This window comes from Gasterosteus aculeatus, chromosome 3 (assembly GCF_964276395.1).
Source record: "Gasterosteus aculeatus chromosome 3, fGasAcu3.hap1.1, whole genome shotgun sequence".
Lineage (NCBI taxonomy): Eukaryota > Metazoa > Chordata > Actinopteri > Perciformes > Gasterosteidae > Gasterosteus > Gasterosteus aculeatus.
In genome coordinates, this window is record NC_135690.1 from 8978467 (window position 1) to 8998728 (window position 20262).

At 44.3% G+C, this 20262-nt stretch overlaps 1 protein-coding gene across 2 annotated transcripts; it reads right to left on the bottom strand.

Annotated features, from left to right (window-relative positions):
- Positions 1-645: 645 nt before the first annotated feature.
- On the bottom strand, positions 646-19307 carry LOC120816034 (rap guanine nucleotide exchange factor 4). Of its 2 annotated transcripts, XM_040171274.2 has the most exons (30): positions 19133-19307; positions 15468-15610; positions 15273-15361; positions 14262-14408; positions 10534-10606; positions 10386-10441; positions 9478-9584; positions 9249-9370; positions 8837-9020; positions 8389-8473; positions 8048-8108; positions 7883-7959; positions 7302-7448; positions 6900-6994; positions 6729-6814; positions 6465-6543; positions 5731-5881; positions 5549-5637; positions 5424-5451; positions 5252-5327; positions 5014-5160; positions 3942-4039; positions 3545-3670; positions 3075-3253; positions 2887-2977; positions 2727-2777; positions 2530-2617; positions 2026-2090; positions 1856-1910; positions 646-1752 (listed from the first exon to the last, which is right to left on the bottom strand). In XM_040171274.2, exons 1-30 carry the CDS (start codon positions 19198-19200, stop codon positions 1625-1627), a joined length of 2991 nt encoding a protein of 996 aa, XP_040027208.1. In that variant the 5' UTR covers positions 19201-19307; the 3' UTR covers positions 646-1624. The 2 variants fall into 2 exon arrangements, with proteins under 2 accessions (XP_040027208.1, XP_040027209.1); XM_040171275.2 differs by lacking the exons at positions 14262-14408; positions 15273-15361; positions 15468-15610; positions 19133-19307 and adding an exon at positions 11257-11508.
- Between the last annotated feature and the right edge of the window lie 955 nt (positions 19308-20262).

The following is a 20262-nucleotide window of genomic DNA, read 5'->3' on the forward strand; positions in this document are numbered from 1 at the left end:
TCTTCCTGGATAACTGTGTCTATATTAAGCCTCACACACACACACACAGGCAGAGATATACAGCTCTGACATACAGAGACATAGTTAATCAGTAAGTAACGAGGAGGGACCGCCTCAAATATCCAAATCCATCGTTGAAAACACTCTGCATCCGAAAACAAACGCGCTCAATGAGCAGAGCAGTCGTGTTACTCAGCCTCAAAGGAATGACCCAGTGACATGATCAAGCGCGACAGCCGTGGTGACATCAATGTGTAGGGAAAGGCGAGAGCGGCTATGGGAAGTCAGGGCTCTTCTCAGGCAGTGACGGCTATCAAGCTGCTGGAGGAGACAGAACAGTGAGTCACGGCAGGAATAAAACACGACCACTGGCAGCTGCAATGCAATGAATTACTAAAGTGAAACTAAACTCAGTGATGTTGTTAAAGGACAATTCAAAAAGGGTTCCCCCGTACGTCTTTCAAAGGTCATGTTTGCCGTTTTGTAAAGCGCCCCCCCCCCCCCCCCCGGTGATGTCACTCAGCGGCCCTTTAGGCTGAAGCCAGCCTGTGTGTGCGTTACGTTGTACATGCATCACCGCCCTCGGCGGTCTCTCTACCACTTGAGGGGATAGAACACATTTTGAAGAACGTCATCAAAGCGTGATCACTGTTAAATTAGCTAATGTTTTTATTTACAAGGCAGACCACACATACGAGTACAGTTACCGGCTGCTCTGCAGAGAGACAGCCTCACCGCAGTTCTTGACAAACTATCACATCAGAAGCTCCTGAGATCAAAGGAAAATGAACAACACGCTTACAATCTACACCCACATATATATTTCTTAAAAATGAGACGGACTGAGATGACAAGATTTTCCCTCAAAGTAAAAGTTGCAGAAAATGAAACGCAATACTGTTGTTATAAATTTGAACACTGTTTGCAAAACCACTAGGGCTTTAATGAAAGTAATACTCTGTTTAGTAGTTGAAGTTTCCGTCTAGTTAAGGGACAGAGATATTTACTGAGAGGACATAAAACCCCTAAATGTTTCATATTGGATATAACTATTTAGTTCATGAAGTGAATAAGTACTTTCAGATTGTATATTTAGCAGGGAAAAGGGAAGAGTCTAGTTACCTCCATCTGAAGGGGGGTTTCATGGTTCTCTGTCTATGGGTGGACCATCAGGAGAGTGGCGCTTGCTTTACAGGCAGGTACAGTAATACATCGTAAACTAGGGCTCATTTTGGGGTAGCACAACATTACACGACTCTCCGATAGAAGTACACTGTATAGAACACAAAGCCTATGGAGTTCATTCATGCAGGATATTGATTCAAGTTCTATACATTACAGTTCTATCTAAAAAAAAGGCAGGGGTGGGGGGGTCCCAAACAGTAACATCTACTACGAATAAAACCCTCAGAGACACAGCGACGAGACAGCAGCTGAACAGCTTTGGTCTGTCCAGGAAAAAAAAGAGGCTTTTAATGGCACAGTATCGAGTCCGTCGTCCAAAACGGCCCGCGGTGGTGCTAAAGTCGCGGGCTGATTTTGCTACTGAGCGGCCAGGCGTGTCATTTCGTTCTTTTATGCTGACGTCACAGAGAAAGGCGAGGGCGGTGGAAGATTGGGAGCTTTAAGTCCGCCGAGGCTCCATCCTGTAAGAGAGCTGCGTCAGTGCCCTCTGGTTGTCAATCACACAGAGCTTCCTCACGTAACCACGTACGTCTGCCTGATTCTTGTTTGGTTGGCATATCTCAGGATCTAATGCAGTAGGAGAAGTAAACAAAAAAAAGTGGCATTGGAAAGATTTGCGTAAAAGCCAGAATGAAAATGTGGTAAAAGGAGAAGTGATCAGCAGACTCACTGAACGGTTGGCTTCTGCAGTGCCTCACTTGTCGAATTGTGTTAGCTATAATACGCTGGAGAGATTAGGATGAGAGGCTCTTTAGACACTACATCCGACTTGAGTGAAGAACAAAAAGGCACATGAAACACATCCTTGAAATGAATCCTTCGTTGTGTACAGAAACTCACCATTTTCTCAAAATTCACCATATTGTCAATGAAGGTCTTGTTGCCCTCGTGTGTAAATGTCATGTCTGTGAAGACATAAGTGTAATTTATTGGCACCCTGCCTTTATGCTCACTTTCTATCACAAAGAAAGTCCAAGGACTACTATCCAACATAAATGATTTCATTATTAAATTGCTGTAAATAATACGTAATGCCAAAGATCACTGCATGCCGCAATAAATCCATATTTAATGCATATTGTTTCTTCAGCAAATGCGTTGTAGCTTTTTCAAGTGCAGGTTTGTCTCTCACGTTACTTTTCGGTTTAAAAAACCTATTCCTTTTTGGTTGCTAAGAACACTTGTCCCTACCTGGGACGATGGTCATTGAAATTACACCACGCTTAGTCAATCTTTGAGTACTATACATTAAATATGACATATAAAAAACGTTTTTTTTTCTAAATGTCAAAAAACAGTTTTTATTTTCCCGTGTGAGAATATCTGGTCCACGCGGGGTCGTACCTTTGAGGAGGAGGGGCATGAAGGGGATGATTGGTGGTTCCAGTTTGGTGACAGTGAGTCGGTAGGAGCGGTGGTTTCTGGATGGGTCCTGTCACAAAACGTACAAATAGTGTCCATTACTAAAACATTTGGAACTCAGATGAACCAAATGGCAAAAACACGTTTTCTTAATCATGTCCAGGTCACGAATGACTTACCATCATACTCTCAAACTCGGCATAGAACTTTTTAAACTTGGTGGGAAGTTTCTGTCAGGAAAAGACAAATGTCTCAGTGACATGAATGTAATACTCTTCGCGGTAGTGCAATGCCGCTATGGCTCACTGGGGATCCAGACATAGATTAGACAGAGCTTACCTCCCACGTCTGGCTCAGCCTGCTGACAGCGGGGTTGCTCATCCCCATAATGATGGCAAAGAATGAATTCAGGTTCTTAAACTCCCGACAGCTATGGACAAATACACACAGGCGAGTGAATGTCTTGGCGTGTGAGCCAGCATACGTATATATGGAGCGCGTGACGGTCGCCAGTCGGTGCCACTCACTGTGCTGCTATCTTGATGAACTTCTTCAGGAGCTGGACTCTCTTGCTGAGCTGTGAGCAGAGGCACACCTCAGTGACCACCCACAGCTGGACCTGGTTGAACCTCCGCAAAAACAGGTCCAGATTAGCCGTAGTTCTTCTGAAGCTCGCCCGGCCAAACGTGTGGTAGAGCAGCTCGTGCTGCAGGAGGGGAGAGAGTCAATGGCGTGGACAGGCCCTGCCAGCTTGCATTTATTGAGCTTTACTACTGTGTGTTTTGTTATCATCAACATAGATGCAGCATTAGAACGGAAAAAGGTTCTGCAAATAAAAGAGATTGCTGTGAAAGGTTTACTCTTGTATGGCCAGACTCTAAACTCTTCTTTTCAAGGAGTAAAATAAAACGCACGCGTAAAACTGTGCATGCTTGTCTTCTACTGCTCCTCGGATTGTTTTTTACGTGTGTGTGTGTGTTTCCATATGTGATGATACCTCATGAACGCAGCTGAAGAGCTCCCAGTCATACAAGGTCATTTGGTAAGCCAGGTCTTTGGAGCTCATCAGCTCAAACGTTGACATGGAGCCTGCAGACGGGCCTTCCTGGTCTGGAAGAGGAGTCTGAGACACACGGACACAAATGCAGACATTTGTGAAAATGTATTACCACATCAAATGGCCTTCACATATAAATGAATCCGTTTAATACAATCGAGGAACTTTCAAACCATTGAGCAGGACTAGCTGTGCTTTATTGATCAGTGTATGAACTCACGCATGTACACACATCCGCATCGCAATACCACAACAAAGAATGAATGCAAGTGATTCATGTAAAGCCATTTCGTGACAATGACAGTGGAAGTAAACAGGACACATATAAATCTCTTACCAGACTGCCGAGCTGGTCCCGAGGACAGGCGAACAATCGCCCATTGATGCTCAAAGCAGAAAACACTGAAACATCATTCTGCTTCAGGATTTGTTTTTCTGTGAGAAGAGAAATAAGAGGTAGTTCATCACCACCCAGATATGTTCCTCTAAGGCAAGGCAAGGCAAGTTTATTTGTATAGTGCTTTTCATACACAAGGCAGACTCAAAGTGCTTCACATTATAACAAGTGAAATAAAATGCAGGAATTAAAAGACAATTAAAAACAGCAAATAAAATTATAAATTAAAATATTATTTAAATTGTTTAATTAAAAGCAGAGGTTAAAAGTGCAATGTAGGTCAAATTTAGCAGAAGGCGAAGCTGAACATAAAAGTTTTCAGTCTTGTTTTAAACGTGGTCAGAGTTGGGTCAAGTCTTAAATCTTCAGGAAGTTTATTCCAGCTGTTTGTTGCGTAGTAACTAAATGATGCTTTCCCATGATTTGTATTTACTCTGGGAATCACTAACAGATTGGTGTCAGAAGATCTTAGTGATCTTGAAGGCTTATGTAGTGGAAGCATATCAGTGATATACTTTGGCCCTAAACCATGTAGTGATTTATATGTGAGCAGTAGGATTTTGAAATTAATTCTCTGACATACTGGGAGCCAATGTAAGGATTTAAGAATTGGTGTAATGTGCTCACATTTTTTGGTCTTTGTTAGAACTCTAGCAGCAGCGTTCTGAACAAGCTGGAGCTGCCTGAATGTTTTTTTTGGAAGACCTGCAAGGAGACCATTACAATAGTCTAGCCTACTAGTTATAAAGGCATGTACAAGTGTTTCTAAGTCTTGAGCTGACATGAGCCCTCTAAGTCGTGCAACATTTTTGAGGTGGTAGTAGGCCGATTTTGTTACTGATTTGATGTGACTCTCCAAGTGTAAATCTGAATCCATAATAACCCCCAGATTTCTGGCTTTAAGAGCATCATGTGACCCCATTCTCACCGAGCAAACTGAAAACATGTTCCTAGTACATGGTATTCACAGTTATTAATTTCTTTAAGAAGAGGCATCACTCGGTGCTCTTACCACATGCGGAGCTCAGGTGGAGCAACACCAGCTCATCAGTGGTGCCGAGTTTGTCGGCCACAGCGCTGATCACCTCTCTTCCAGTCGCCGCCACGGCAACGCGGATAGTGGTGTACGTGTGATCGCCGCAGTACACCTTCAACAAGACTAGACAAGTGCAGGAAATAATGCTTCAATGCAACACAATGGAATGGGTTTGCTTAAATTATTAAAAATATACATACACACACTAACTTACTGTCATCGTGGTTCCTAATGGGCTGCTTCTTCTGCAGCCTTTCCTCCCCGTTGCTGAACTGTCGTATGAGAGTTTTCTGTAGGATTACACAAAAGAGTGTGCAGTCTACATCATCACGACAATGTGTAAAATGTACTATTGAATAAGGTTGAAAACAGTGGTCTGAAAATACCTTTTTCATAGATTTTGCTTCTTCCGAGCTAGAAAATATCAAATGTGAAGAAAGACACAAAAATAAGCTGTAATAAATGTCACTGCCACATAGAACATTTAACGTGCAGCAGCTGGGAAACGTACTGAGATTTGACGATTTTCTCAAGATCCGGAACAAAGTCTTTCAAAGCCCTCAAAATCCGAGAATCATTTGATAGACTCCCGTACAACTCCTACGGGGACAGAGAGGAACGAGCCCACTCAGACCAGGCGCGCATTCGATGCAAGTCGCACAATGTACATCTGAAAGCGTGCTGCGGTCTCACCTCGAGGAAGGAGATGGCGGCGGGCTCTTCCTGTAGCAGGTACGTCTGTGTGGAGGCCCAGCGGAGGGCCAGAATGAGGGCCCTCCTCTTGCTGTTGAGTGCATATTCCAGCCTCTCCTGTTCGGAGCCGGGTGGAGATGTCGTGTGGTAGGTGCAGAGAGGGTCAAAGGTAATAACAAAAGAGGATAACACAGCGTGAAAATCTCATTTGTTGCGTGTCGATGCTGAAAACCCGTGCGAGTGAATCATTGCAGCAGCTAAATCCAATTTGATCACGCAGTATATGAAATAAGATCTACTCTATTTCAACTCACCGCCGCATTATCGACTCCTATTTGCCACAAAAGTTTGCGTTTTTTCGATGTAGAATTGTAGGCTCAGCAGTGGTAAAGTACAAGTACCTCGACGCCTAAACTACAACAACTAGACCATTAGAAAGAGCCGCTGCAACTGTGATGACAACTTGTTACTATAGTGTGAAGGGAGGTGTTCACTGTGCGAGCAGTTCATTGGTGCCGGATGGTCCACTGCTGCTTCAGCGCTTCCATAAGCAGAACCAGTGAATTGCACAATTCAAGTAGCTGTCGGTGACATTGCAATATTGTAGTATGCAGTGAACAACTGACATGTCCATGTCTGAGTCAAACAGTTCTACTTTGAGTGTACTTACCACATAAATACCATCGACAGTTTGAATAAAGGAGGAAATATTAAAGAAATGGCAGAAAGGATATTGTGCCAGGAGTAGAGGACACAGCTGGCTGTTGGGCATGAAGACACCGTGCATGAGGACAAAATCATCCACTGCTGGGTCTAACACGAGAGAAGAAAAGCATACAGTAGGAGGGAGGAGAATTAGTAAAGTAATTACAGTAGTTCAGTAGTAAAGTAGTTCCTCGCTCACTGCAATGCACTTTATAGCTTGTCTGGATTATTTCTGTTAACTATCTATTTATTCATTTTGCCTAATAACCATATTTATTTTTATATTGGGCTACCTGGTTCACTGTGATGAATGTCCATCCTCATGGCCTCCAGGAAGTGCTCAAGAATCTTCTCTGGAGTTCCTGATATCACAGTGTACCTGCAAAAGGTGAGGTGAGATTCACTCTATTGTACACTTACTGGCTCGATATGTATGCAGGGACAACTCCCACTAACACACATACTTGATGCTTCCCAGGGTGGAGGCGCGAGGGCTCTTTTCTAACACCAGCACAGCTTGTTCATGCTCTTTCAACCGCACTGTGTTGGCTTCCACATCCTGAAAAACGCAACAAAAGGATGTGCACAATCAGTCACATCAGCCCCATGTCAAATGCAAAAATGTGTAATACAGCTCATCTACCAGGGGAGGGAGGCAAACATTACAGCAGCATCTGGGATGCTTCCTACAGACCAAATGATGGAGATTCAGTGTTCGACGGAAAAGCATCTTACTGTCAACTTAAACAATTTGGCCTAACCACTGACTGTGTGAACACACATTGGGGGAAACGGTTTGGTACAAATGTAGTCATTTGCTGCTTCTGTGTCCCATCGGAGCATGAACATCCATCTCGTCTGCCCACCCTGAGAATCCTGTTGAAGTCTTCCTTGTCAACACGAAGGAAGTGACAGTTGTCCTCTCTCAGCACGATGGAGGCGGCACGAGGTGAATCTGTAACCAGGGCCAACTTCCCGAAGTCGTCACCCTCATGGAGCGTACACACAACACCCTGAGACAAACATGGCCCGCATGAATACACACACAGACCAACATCCCAACAAGCTCAGACACAAACACAGTTAATTAGTCATCACAGCGCCTGAGGAAAAGTCAGAAAAGCGCAAGAGCACACAGCACAGAGATGAATCATTTGTACTTGTCTGTGTGTGTGTGTAAGTATACATGACTGTGCACTGGTTGTAAATCGGTGTGGTGTGAAAGTGTGTATGCGTACGACCCCTTAAGCTATTTAATCATAGTGATGAGTCATCACTGATGAGTCATTGTGAGCTGTTCAGAGTTTGCCAAACTCCACTGTTGGTGCTTCCCAGACACACAGAGGGCAGATAGTGCAGTATCTGCCCTCTGTGTGTCTGGGAAGCACCAACAGTGAAGGTAGGAGGATGAATGTGAGCACACACACACACACACACACACACACACCTTGCCGTAGATGACCACATTGACAGAGCCTTTCTGGATGATGTACCACGACGTGCCTTCCTCTCCTTGGTTGAACACTGGAAGATAAAGAGGACTAACGAATATCTCCCCGACACACACGATTAAAGGAATATATGGATAGAAGTGGACGAAGCAAACACTCACACACGGTTCCGGCTTTTGCATGCGACTCGAAGATCACAACGCTCGCCAGTTCCCTCTTCACCTACAAACCAGGGAACACTTCTCAAGACACACTGGACTTTACCGCAGTGTAGAAATAGGTATAAAAGTATACAAGTATATTTCATTTGATCCTAGGACTTCATAGAGCATGAAAACCGCCACAACAACACAGACATCAGGACTATTAAGATGGATTCTTAAGAACACAGGACAGATTTGTGTAAAACTATGTCCATTACACTGGTAAGAGGAATTCTACCCCTAAAAAAGAAAAGACTGTGTCAAGTAGTTCTGATTAATCAACAGTCTTCTTGACTCACAGTGTTGGAGAGGTGAGCTAAGGCTTTGATGTGAAGCAGCTCGTCGTAGATGATCTCTAGGTCATCGCCTGTCCTCTGACCAGGCCTGCAGACACACACAGAATGAATCATGATAATTCCAATGGCTTGACTTCCTTATTTGCCGCAGTTGAGTTTATAATGACACATCCTGACGCTAAGATAACATTGCAGTTTGGAGTGTAGCCGCCATAGACCATTGGTTCATATTGTTTCACACTGTAACAATGAACATTACACTATCACACATTACACACGATTATGTTTGGTTCGGTATGCCTATGCCCCAGCATAATTAAAACATGAAACAATAGCACAGTTAAGAGGCAAATTGCATATGGAAAGTGGAAAGGGAAATGGGTGCAGACGTATGCAGTAATGTTCTGTCCCTTTAATGTAAGTTCATGCCATATTATTAATTGTTACTGACGATTTCCTGAGGATCATGCGCAGCAGAGCGTCAGGGCCAATCTGAGCGAGGAGGAGGATGGTCTCTGGCAGCTCTTCCTCACTCTCCCTCTTCTCCTCCTCACTAGGCAACGGTGTGTCCTCCTCCTCATCATCAAGAAAACGATAGAACAAGTACTTGTCCTGGAAACCCAGCTCCTGGTCCACTGGAGAGCACATATATGTGTACATATCCACTGTAAATCACATCAGTACATTGCACTTTCTTCTTTTTTTAATATATTGCTTTCTATATTGAGTTTGATGCATTTCGTTGTCTCGGTATCTGTACAAAAGCTGAATATGATTGAATCTGAATAAACACATGCCCAGTGATTTTGAGCAATCACAGTTGTTTTCATAAAAAGCCAGAGAGAAAGCAAAGTTATAGCTACCGTGGTTGAGCACCCCTTCCTCCAATAGTGCCTGCCACATCCCAACGGCGTGGGACCGTGTGAGAACACAGGCACTCTGCAGCACCAACCAATCAACCAGCTCCGTGCCTACACAGCATTGTCTGCAACACACACACACACACACACACACACACCAATCGTTTAAAGCGGTTCAATGCATGGTTCTGTGTGAACACACGGTTGGAATTGTCGACCAACATGGTCTCACCTGTACGTCTTGAGGTGGTACTTCCTGTCTCGAATCATGTGTGGGGCTCTGGACAGGATGGCGTTACGGAGGACCTTCCCTGCTCTTTGCAGCTTCTCTGAAGGGATCTACAGAACACACAAGGACATTAGGGGAGTGTTGTCAACGGTTTGTCACCTGTATCCAGGAGTTCAAACGTATGCCGACTCCACGCTGTACTGCACAATAAAATGGATTTTTTTGATAAAAACACACTCCTTTCCAGGACGTCCACATGTGCATTGCAGGTTGATGCTTTCAGCATGCACTAAAACAACAATGATATAACGCTTGTACCAGAAACGAATGATCAAAAAACACAGTGCGTACATGCAAACACATCCTCTACAGATCACACCTGCACCTGAGAAACAAAGGCAGATGTGCATACACACACAGCTGCTGTTGAAAACAACAAAGGGAGGCCTGCTAATTGGGCAGATGGGATCTTTCGTCGATGCGAATGCATTAGCCGTCATTAGCATAACTACAGAGGATCACAGCTGTGAGTCATCACTGGTCTCTCTTTACCGAACATAATCCATTCTGTCATTCGGATTCAATCACGAAAAAGGGAATATGCAGCAGTGGACAATTTAGCGCACAACTACAATGTAGTGAAGTCTTAATGCTCCGTCCACAAATATGTCCGACACAAGTGGTGGGGCAAAAAGAAACTGAGGCTTCCTGGCCCACACTAAATTGGTTTTGAGTTTGGTCCCGTAAGGCTTTATGTGTCTTGAGGAAGGGCAAAGCTCTCGGGAAACGTGCTGGCAGAGATTTTTTAAAGGATCAAGTTGCCATGCGGAGGTTTCTTTTTTCATTTTCTTTCCACACAAATCTTTCAAGACAAACCCAACGGTTCCAAGCAGCGTGTTTGATTTATTTACCTTGTTGTGAGCTTTGTTTGCGGAGTCTGAGTTCATGTTGTCTTTGTCAGAGAGTCCTGATGAGTAAAAATAACATAAAAATACAACCTATTCATTGTATAAATTAGACGCTATAACATTGTCTTTGTGTGTGTGTGTGTCTACTCACTGTCATTGTTGGATCCGCTCTCCATAGCTCCATAAGGAGGGGCCAACAGTCCGGCCAAGCTCTGACGATACTTCTACAAGATAAAACAAACACGCGCCAGAAAAGATGTCAATGCATCGCTGATGCGATATCATCTATTAAACATCAGAACACACAACGTTTCTCTGCCGCTCTCCAACGCACAAACAGCGTTACTTTCCAGAGACACAATGCAAGTGCTCCTCAAAACAAAGCCCTTTGTACAACCAAGATCATTTACATACAGAACAACTAACATTATGTAACCGGCTCACAGCAGCATTCAGCCCGGGGTTAATGAGAGCGTGCAGAGCTGCTGCATGTGTACAGATGCTGTTCTTACAGCGGTTAAGACCAATAAAAAGCATTTGCATTTCTTTGGAGGAGACAGATACACACAGCAGGTAATGTCGTGCCATTGCTTTTCTGCAAGGTCGTTAGAAAGCAACCTTCCGGAGAAATGGCAGGAAGCCAAACACAGACACACACACACGCGCACTTTCAGAGAGAGACAATTAGATCTGTTTGACCTGAAGACACACAACTCCCCCATGTCAAAGTTTTTCAAACACACGCACACACACACAGCCAGGAAAAACATGGCTAAACCACTTAATTTGACAAAAGTAATTTGACTACTTGAATAAAAATATAGAGAAATGCTACAGTGCAACACTATTGAGCCGACATACACAGCACACTCACCTCAGGTAAATCACTCGCCTGGTGCCGAAGGGATTGATACCCAGAGCGCTGCCCTCTGCAACTTTACAACTCTCAAGCCACCGGAAAGCATGCTGCACAAAACAAGCTGCTCTCTCTCTCTCTCGCTCTCTCTCTCTCTCACACACACAGATCGTCGCCCCCAGTGTCTCTCACTCTCCTTTCCCGCTGTGATCCAGCCAGGAACAAAAAACACTTTTCTCTCACAGGTTACCACGGTGACCTCAGTCTCTGTATGGCCGAGCTACTATGGTGGAGGAGAAGAAAGGAGACAGAAGAGGGGAAGAAAGGAGTAGTGAGGACGAGGGAGGGGGGGGGGGAGGAGAGGACGGAAGCTGGCAAAAGACTCAACATGGCCAAGGGGAGAGAGGAAGTGGGCAGGAGACATGTAGAGCAGGTGAAAGGCAAAACAGGGAGAGAAAGACTGGAGACAGTACAGGCCAGCTTGATATTCTGTATGTTTACATGTTTACATACATGTGTCGGAGAGAACCAACTGTTGTTCGTCCTCCTTTCACTTGGTATTAGAATTATGGAGCAGCGCTTTTTTTGCTTTCATCTTTTCATCAAACACATGACTGCATTCATCCGTTGGCTTTGTAGTCCCACACAAGCACACGCACACAAATTAGTCCATTTACACACACACACACACACACACACATAGAGGGAAACATCATAAGCAAAGCACATTTTACTATAAGATGAATACGATTTGAAAAGAAGGACAACCTTCAGGCTATGTTTTTTGCTGGTCGTATCCTAATAGGCAGCAGATAAGGAGACTGAGTGCACTTAGTTGGCAAACAAGCGCACTGCGAGCCCAACGATAAGATGGCACACACGCTTCATTAACCAGTTATTGTCTTATCTCGCTTTTGTATCTTCATATGTCAGAGATGCACGTATCATGTTTCAGCAAACCCATTTCCATTCATCCTAGAGTAACAAAACAATACAATTATTTTTTCATTAGAATCATAAAGTATCAATAAATTAATGTGTTCTGTAATGGCAGAGGTAACAGAAAAGCCATATCCGTAATCAAAGCCTCATATACTTTACTTCATCACTAAGGGAACAACAAATTGTTGTGTTCCATGTCAGCAAGTAGAAACAAAAGCCTACGCAAGATACTCTATTTCATGTTGCACACCCAATTTGTTGCACACAAAAAAAAACATCTCAACACAATTATGAATTATGAAATCAATAATGACAAAAAAACGTAATTTATTTAGAGTTCAAATATTTGCATTTAACAAAAGATATAACATAAGAAACCGAATGACCAAACACTGGGGCAGACATGTGTGGTCTCTGGGGGCTGATTGTGAGCTTTTATTTACTGGACATGAGCAATCTAAGTCAATCCACCCAACAGTTATTGACTTATTCTCCATCTCAGGCCCTATTTTGTTCTCCATTCATATTAATGATGTAGCCAAAGCAGCTGTAAATTCCTGTATTCATCTGTATGCGTCATATATTCAGCTGGTCCCTCATTCTGCTGTGTCCATTCTTCAACAAAGCCTCGCCTCCATCCAACAGACTTTCCACAACCTCCATCTGCTCCTCAACTCCAAAAAGACCAAATGTATGTTGTGTGACCGGAAAAACCTCATCATCTCCAGCCCTCCCAACATCTACAGCGCCGATGGCTCGGAGCTGGAGTTCATCAGCTGCTACAAAATACCTTGGCTTCTGGTTGGACTCATGTAACATAGACATCAAAATCCTTCTGGCTAAAGTCAAAGCCAGACTGGGTTTTCTGTATCGAAGGCCTCCCTCACACACTCTGCCAAAGTGCCCCTTGTGAAAATGACCATCCTTCCTCTATTTGACTTCGGCGATATCATTTATAAAATGGCATCAAAGGCCACCCTCAGAAAACTGGACACACTCCACCACTTTGCATCCTTCACCACCCACCACTGTGATCTTTACAGACTGGTGGACCGGCCCTCCCTTCATACCAGGCGGCTACAACACGAGGTGTACAAATCAATTTTGGCAATGACCCCACGATACCTCTTTTATTAACTGAACTATGTTGTTTTGAGCCATTATTTCTCATGTGTTTGTCATACTCTATATGTGTATTTGCGCGGTTTTTGTCACTTGTGTAGACTACTGCCTCTTGGCCAGGTCATCATTGTAAGAGAATGAGAATTGTTTCTCAATCGATTTTACCCGGTTAAATAAAGGTCAAATAAAATAAAAATGATGTTCCTTTTCCCCTCTCAGGTGCGATTAGTTTTATTAATGCAAGTTGGATCGGCATTATATCAATATTATCCAGGAATATCAATACCCTTACCGACCGCACTGCCCCCTGTGGCTGCGCTTCATTCATATATACTACAAGTAGTAATATCTCTCTGTCATATAATCAGGTCAGATCATTGTAACCCATTTTCATCTCATTAGGTCAGTTGAACAGGAGCAGCACAGGTGTAAGTAATGATGTGACCCATCAAAAGTTCTGCTTGGTTTCACTGAATATTTCTCAATGAGGATTAGTCCAATTGCCTCAGAATACTATTTAACCTCATCTTTCCGATTGTCACACTATAAGTACAAGAGACCAGGTGGAATCACTAGTTGTATTCATGGAGGTGAAAGGAGTAATATTTAGATCATATTTGCATTTAAATCAGACAATGAATAAGTAGCCGATTCCCTCTGCACTAAAAATATATATCACTCTCTCTCTCGCTCCGCTTTGTGATGCACTTCACCTGGAGTGCGTATCTGACAGGTGGAACAGAAAGGTTATGGCGGACAGCCCTCTTGTGGTTAAACACACAATTACAGCGGAAGGTTTGCATGGAAATTGCCCCCCCCCCCCTCAATAGAGGAAGGTTTTTGCAAAGATGAACAGCTTTAGGGACACTATCGAGACAGAGTTCACGCTGAATCATGAAGTTCCCGCTCATCCTCCCGGGCCACATGAAGTGGAGGCGCTCACGCGGTTTGTCTCTCACCTCCCAGAGGCTCTTGAATTCCCTCTGTTCGATACGGAGCAGCTCACTGGTCTCTCTGCTGACAATTGTTGCGTGCCGTGGCGTGTTGTCCAGGATGGACTCCCCGAACGCCGTCCCAATCCCAAGGGTGCAAATGGTGACTGCATCCTGCGCACAAACGCACCGTGTTTCATATTACATTTCATGCAGCTATGAATGTTTCAGAATGAGAATGTATTTCAAAGCAACGTCTAAATAGGATCAAATGAGTCCTTCCACACAAGTGTTACAAGAGTTATGGTAAAAAAAAAATGTAATATCACATCACATTGTGATTATTGTTGGGACCAGTAAAACTACATTACAATTTGGATTAATTGTGGGTTCTATGGAACATCAGAAAACGTTTAAAATGCACGATTCTAATGAGCTTGTAAAAAGCGTGTGCTCACACATTCCCTCAGTCCACTGATTTAGACAAGTACCTTTTCAGCCGTCCAAAACTGACATTTCAAATATAGCCACAGAAACTAGGCCACCAATGGCTCTTAAGGGCTCTATACATGAAAAGGACATTTCACAATGGAGGGGGCTTCTTATCTGCTGTCTTTAACTGGCAGCAAATGCTTTTCTCAAACGTACCTCTTCTCCTGGATATGCGCCGTGCAGTATAACCCTGTTTCCACACTAAACATGCAGCAGAAAGCTTTGCTCTGGCACATCAATATGAATATTCTGGATCAGGCCTTGTTCTGAAAGGACCATTTTCCGCATGCGAGATGTGGGATTCGCCGATATTATTATTAGTTCTATGTATAAAGCACGTTGAGTTAAAGGCGTCTCACTTGTGCGGTAGATCGCCACACGCGTCCCAACAGCACGCTGTTCACTGGTTGCACAAACCGGACAAGTGCACCACAAATTACGCTATTCTGAGAATGGAATGTTGCATATAAAAAGGGAGATTTGTGGTGTATTTCTTAGTATCTTAAATATCTTAGTAGGAATAATCTCTCTCGAGTCTGAGCTTACCTGGTGGTTGGCAGTTTCTGACACTTTGACATCCAGAGAGCCAGACAGGACAGCATACCAGCTGGTGCCAATGTCACCCTGTCGGAACACTGTGGACCGTAAAAAAAACATCCGAAACCACGTTATTTCATCTCACAATCCAACCAGTTGTGCAATTTCGGGTGTGTGTTTGTGCGTCTGTACAAATGTACATACACGTGATGCCTTTCTCCAGGCATTCGTAGAAGGCACAAGCACAGATCTGCAGCAGGAGCGCAGGTGGGAACCTGTGGAAGGCTTTGACCTCTCTCAATCTGGTCAGGATAATGTCCACATCCTCTCCAGAGCGCTCCGAGGGCCTGCAGAGGAAAGAACAATCATCAGATCCGACGTCCGGTGCTGAAGAACCCCATCGGGCGGGGTTTTGTGTTGACGCAAAAACTATTGAAACAAAAGGATTTACTGAGTGATGTAACTTTCACTGTGATGGATTATCTATTTCAAGCGGGTCTGATGCCGCAATGGAGGGTAAGAAATCCATCAGAAATACTCTCTCGCTCAACAGCAACACTCAATGTTTGCAATCAGCCCTTTTAAAAATGAAAATATGGTTGGAATTGTCCGCTAGAGATAAAAGGAAGCTCAGTGGTTTTAGTGTTGTGTGTGCGTATGTGTGTGTGCACGTGTGTGTAAGCGCTCCGCTTCATCGTTCGCTCTGGCGTCTTAGCGATGACTTTGGAAAGCTGCTGGTGTTACTTCTCTCGGCTCAGACCCCCCACAGGGTGTTGATGTGAGATCTAATTTTTACTGCTGCTACTCCTGATACGCTTAAACACACATAAGAGCGTCATTATTGGACGTCTACATGGGAGACCCCAAAGAAGTTTGATCTGTGTTTAAACATTCTACTACCAGTTATCCCCATGTACACTTATCTTCTTATGTGTCTCTAATAAGACTTGCCCTATTCTTCTACCCATCATCCCCTCTGCATTACTGCCACAGCCACCCGGTCCTAATGGGTCCTAATGGGAACCCTGCACTCCCCATCCATCCATTATTATACCTCTATTTCTGCCACGCAAGCTCACAGGCAGTGACGACTCCCGTCGTATCCACCCGTACATGTACATACAGAGATGAACAGACGTGTGTTTGTGTCCCTGAGCTGCATTCCATTGTCCTCCGCAGCCACGATGGAACTCCCAGATAAACACAGACGCAGCCCTGAGGGCTGCACCGCACGACACGTCTTCCCACAACATCTGCCAAGAGCTCGTGGCTATTACAGATGTGTCTCTGCCTGCTCTCTCTCTCTCTCTCTGTCTTTTTATCTCTTTTTTTTACGGTCTCTGACTCATCCTCCTACTCCCTTCGTAGAGCGATCCCGGTGTAGGCCGGAGTTAATGGTGTAGACAAGGGGGGGACTCCCACATGCTCCAATCGGGGCAGACAGGGAGGTTAACTCTACGGGGTTGAATGGACGACCTTCACCTATCCGTCTACAGTGAAACTGTTAAGCTCCGTCCAACCCCCCCCCCACCCTTGAATCCTTATCCTCTTTGTCGGGGGATCCCGCTCGCAACCTGCCTGTCCAGAGGAATCGCCCTCCCCGCTCGGTGGTGACGGATGTGACCTGAGAGCCGCTCACCTTCTCCTGCTTTGCCTCTCACCGGCGCCTCTCTCTTATTTGACTTCTCCCTCCCTCAGTCGCCTCCCGTTTATGTCAGCAGAGATCTCAGCTTTCAACCACCAATAATAGCCGCACACACACACACACACACACACACGTAGGATTTAAAAGATCGACCGGCACACTGAAGGGAAAATCGAGAGACAACAGAAGGTTTGCAGATTGTTTCAGGAACCCCCATCGAGGGGGGAAATCATCGTTTCTAGACAAATAAATGACAGGTTGATTTGTTGTAGGCAGCCAAAACGTCACACACAAAAGATTTCCCACGCTGGCAGATCAACACATTACTGTTGCAGAGATGCCCTTGAATTGTATGTATACGCCTCGACCCCCCCCCTCTGCATGACCTGATAAAAAACGCTGAATGTTAAAGTACTTCACTCATCCAACCTTGTTAAATTTGCAAATGAACCCAGAGAATATTTACATGAGACCGTAGGTTTTCTCGTGGACCGTGTGTGACTCGCTCACCGTGTTCTGTGATTGTATTTGTCTTGCGGCGGAGGGACATTAAACCTCAACTGGCATCTGGACAAAAGAAATTTCACCTTGTCTCACATACTTCACACTCGCTGGCTATAAATGTCTCCAGATGGATATATTAAAGACTGTCGTATCGTAACCCTCCGTTGTCCTTCTCGCTTCCCCCCGCCTCTGACTGTTGACACCAACAGTCACTGTGCTGATGAAAGCTCTCAAACTACACACACACACACCGATGGATATTGATTGAATGAGGAGGTGCACGTGGCTGAGGAGCACTGAGTGGTCTGCGATGTCCGAGACATACTGACCGGTCTAATCTTACAACGGACATTACTGCTGAACGTCTGCGCCATTAAGAGATATTTTGTTCTGTTTAGCAGTTGATTTATTGTGAACGCCAAATACATTTCACTAACAATCCCTCCCCTCCCACCATGATTTTATGAATTCTCAACATTCGATAACACGATAACAAGTCATACTTAACTAACAGTGAAACGATTAGACAATTAATCGAGAATTTGGAAGTTAATATATTTGTATTCATTCTTCTAGCAAAAATGTGGTGGTTCCAGCTTCTGAAATATGAATAAATTGTGGATATTAAGTATTTCATGATAGCAAATTAAATATATTATATCTCAAACTGTTGGTCCAAATAAAACAAGCAATGTGAAGATGTCTTCTTGGGCTTCACAAATCTATCAGATTTGTTCATTTTATTTTTTTAATTATATAGACTAAACAATTGATCAGTAAATCGAGAAAACAACAATCAGATTAATCGGCACTTCACTGCTATCGATGACAGAATATAACAGCGCTTTGATCTGATTACAGGTGAGGATGAGAAGACAAGATGGGGGCTTCCGGTTGCCAATAGTAACGTGGGGATGTGTCATAGTGAGGTGTGTCTGTGTGGGTGTGAGCTGGTGGGGTCATGTCTTACGTTTGATTGTCAGTTTTAGGTGTGAGATGCATCATCTAAAGTAATTAATGTATGGCAGACCTTCCTCTTCATTTATCTAAGCCCTTCATGCTTTTTGGGCACACACGCGTTTTATGTTAGAATAGATAGAAACAGTAACAGACTAAAAGGGTTTGGAAACACTGCAGCTTCTAGATTGAGTAGAGTTGTCAATAAATGGCTGTTTGATTATTCTAACCTGCTCAATAAGATCAGACAAATACACCCTCACATGCAGCAACGTGTCGAAAACGGGAAAAAGAAGATGCCACTATTCCTCATTTCTGTGAAAATCCCCAACACGCACGGGGGCATCTTTTTGACTCATTTTACGCAGAAAGATATCAGCCATGTGCGTCTAACCGGGCGTCCACCGGAGACATCCCGGTGCACCTCGAGGCCACCAACGCCTTTCTGACCGCGCGGATCCTGCAGGGAGGGCGTGCGTGGTTCGGGCGCTGCAGCCGAGCCCATCTCTGTCCGGGTGCTGTTTTCTGTTTTGTTTCTCCTGCGAAATGACAGCAACCTAAAGGACCGGGTTAACAAACAAACCCCCCCCCCCAAAAAAAACAAAGGCCACGCCGCTGTTACTGCACGCGCACATGCCGGTTTTCGGAACTGATCCACGTTGACGCGGATGAATGAAAGAGAAAGAAGAACAAAAAAAACTACATAGTCATCGCTGTGCGCGCGCGTGGAGAAATGGTCTCGTGTGGTGTCGCATTCACGCACCTCTTATCCAGACAGCGGATCCACTCCGCCAACGGAGACGAGCTGAGGGACGTCTGCACCGCGACCATCTTCCCCGGCCGTGTGTCGACGACAGCGGCGCGATGCTAAGCGGAGGGAGAGCTCCCCGCTCGTCGGTGGTCGTTAAGTGAACGTGCCGCCCCCCCACCCTCCCTCATCCTCCTCCTCCTCCTCATCCTCCTCCTCCTCCTCCGGCTGCTGTTGCTGCCGCTGCCTTCATCGCGCCACTCGGATCACTCGTGTCAGTCTGCATTGGTGGCATTTCGGAGGGCAACTGTGGAGCTTTGACAAATGAAGATGACATACGCTGCAGCACTTGGATAGATGATAACTCCCTGGTGGAGCAATTCAAATAAGGATGGAATATGTTGACATGTCAGTTAGACCAATGGGACCTATAAGAATAGGAAATACAACTGCATTGGTTAAGCTATACCAGGAAACTCTAATGTATTTATTAAAAATTGGAATACTTGATGAGGAAACTGTGCCTTCAAAGGTCATATGCAAAGGACACCACAAAGGCCCCTGTCGACCTGGGTTACTCTAATAGTTCAGCAGAAAAAGATCACAGTGCTAAATCTAAACAATCAAAACATTCATTTTCCAACAAGCGACTTGTTTCACAAATGTAATTTTTTTTTTGTAGTTGTTGCATGCTGACAGTGACTTGTTTCACATATGATTGTCTCTTGCAATTTACAAATAAATGTTCAGTCTAACAGGGTCCTGGCATGCTCATGCCATATGATTTGCATTTGATTTAAAAATCTTTAAATTCACGGCCGAGGTAAATATCTCACAAAGCAAATTGCAGATTGCATGTTGCAATTTTGATGGAATAGGACGTGGATTCCCAAATCTTCTCCCAATTCCCACAGACCAAAGAGTAGTCTTGTGGTGGTCAAGACAGCAAAATATTTTCACTGTGTGAGATTACACTGACTTTGCCGAGTGACACAACAGGTTGTCTTTATCAACACGTGTCATCGAAAAGGAGGAACAGGGAACTGACTTTGACTTACAGGATGCAAACAATTGAGCTTGTGTGATGCTTAAAAATAAGAAAATAAACTAAATTAAAATAAAAGAGATGAGATTTTCTTTGTTTT

Coding starts and splice junctions, on each gene's coding strand:
- LOC120816034 (XM_040171274.2), bottom strand. CDS start 19,200: ATGGTCGCGGTGCAGACGTCCCTCAGCTCGTCTCCGTTGGCGGAGTGG. Junction 10,442..10,533: donor GAGCGGATCCAACAATGACA/GTGAGTAGACAC, acceptor TTTACTCATCAG/GACTCTCTGACAAAGACAAC. Junction 9,021..9,248: donor GGAAGGGGTGCTCAACCACG/GTAGCTATAACT, acceptor TGTGCTCTCCAG/TGGACCAGGAGCTGGGTTTC.